The sequence below is a fragment of the Eimeria mitis genome, genomic scaffold (genome assembly GCF_000499745.2).
Source record: "Eimeria mitis Houghton genomic scaffold, Emh_scaff1748, whole genome shotgun sequence".
NCBI classification, from domain to species: Eukaryota; Apicomplexa; class Conoidasida; order Eucoccidiorida; family Eimeriidae; genus Eimeria; species Eimeria mitis.
Genome location: NW_013570064.1, coordinates 6,753 through 7,692, shown reverse-complemented (window position 1 = coordinate 7,692; position 940 = coordinate 6,753). Strand labels below are relative to the sequence as shown.

Here is a 940-nt window from a genome sequence, read left to right as displayed (position 1 = left end):
ACCCTAAACCCTAGACACACAAAAACGCAGACAGAAAGAGTTGCTGTAAACCCTAAACCCTAAACCCTCAATTGTACAGACACCAAACCCCTGACAAAAAGATAAACCCTAAACCCTAATAAAATAAAACAAAACAAAATAAAACAAAACAAAATAAAACAAAATAAAATAAAACAAAACAAAACAAAATAAAACAAAAACAAAATAAATAAATAAAAAACAAATATATTTATATTTATTTTTTTTTAGGGAGTTAGTTTACGTTTCCCTCGTTTTCTGCGGCTACGCGAAGACAAAACCCCAGAAACAGCAACCACTGCAGCAGAGCTCTTCTCTATCTATTCTAATCAGTTTAAGTCACCAGCAGCAACCAGCAGCAGCAGCAGCAGCAGCAGCAGCAGCAGCAGCAGCAGCAATGCGGATAGCTGCAGCAGCAATACGGATGCCAGCAGCAGCAGCAGCAGCAGCAGCAGCAGCAATATGGATAGCAGCAGCAGCAGCAGCAATATGGATGGCAGCAGCAGCAGCAGCAGCAATACGGATGGCAGCAGCAGCAGCGTGGATAGCAGCAGCAGCAGCAGCAACATGGATAGCAGCAGCAGCAGCAGCAGCAGCAGCAGTAACAGCGGCACTACCGACAGTAGCAGCGGCGATACGGATAACAGCAGCAGCAGCAGCAGCAGCAGCGAGGACAGCAGCAGCAGCAGCAGCAGCAATAAGGACAGCAGCAGCAGCAGCAGCTGTGTTGTGGACGAGAAAGTGGAGGTACCCAGCAGCAGCAGCAGCGGCAGCAGCAGCAGCAGCAGCAGCAATAAGGACAGCAGCAGCAGCACAGCTCAAACCGAGAACGAAGAAAAAGAAAAAGAAAAGCAGCAACCAGCAGCAGACAGCATGGCCACTGATTAAGAACTCTGCCGCTCGTGCTGCAGCAGCAGCAGCA

The 940-nt window shown here is 47.9% G+C and overlaps 1 protein-coding gene across 1 annotated transcript; it reads left to right on the top strand.

The window, feature by feature from the left end:
* Positions 1–480: 480 nt before the first annotated feature.
* EMH_0042850 (uncharacterized protein) lies at positions 481–906 on the top strand (the record flags this gene model as incomplete). The annotated part of the gene is made up of 1 exon (XM_013495779.1): positions 481–906. The coding sequence occupies one exon, from the start codon at positions 481–483 to the stop codon at positions 904–906; it is 426 nt and encodes a 141-aa protein (XP_013351233.1).
* Between the last annotated feature and the right edge of the window lie 34 nt (positions 907–940).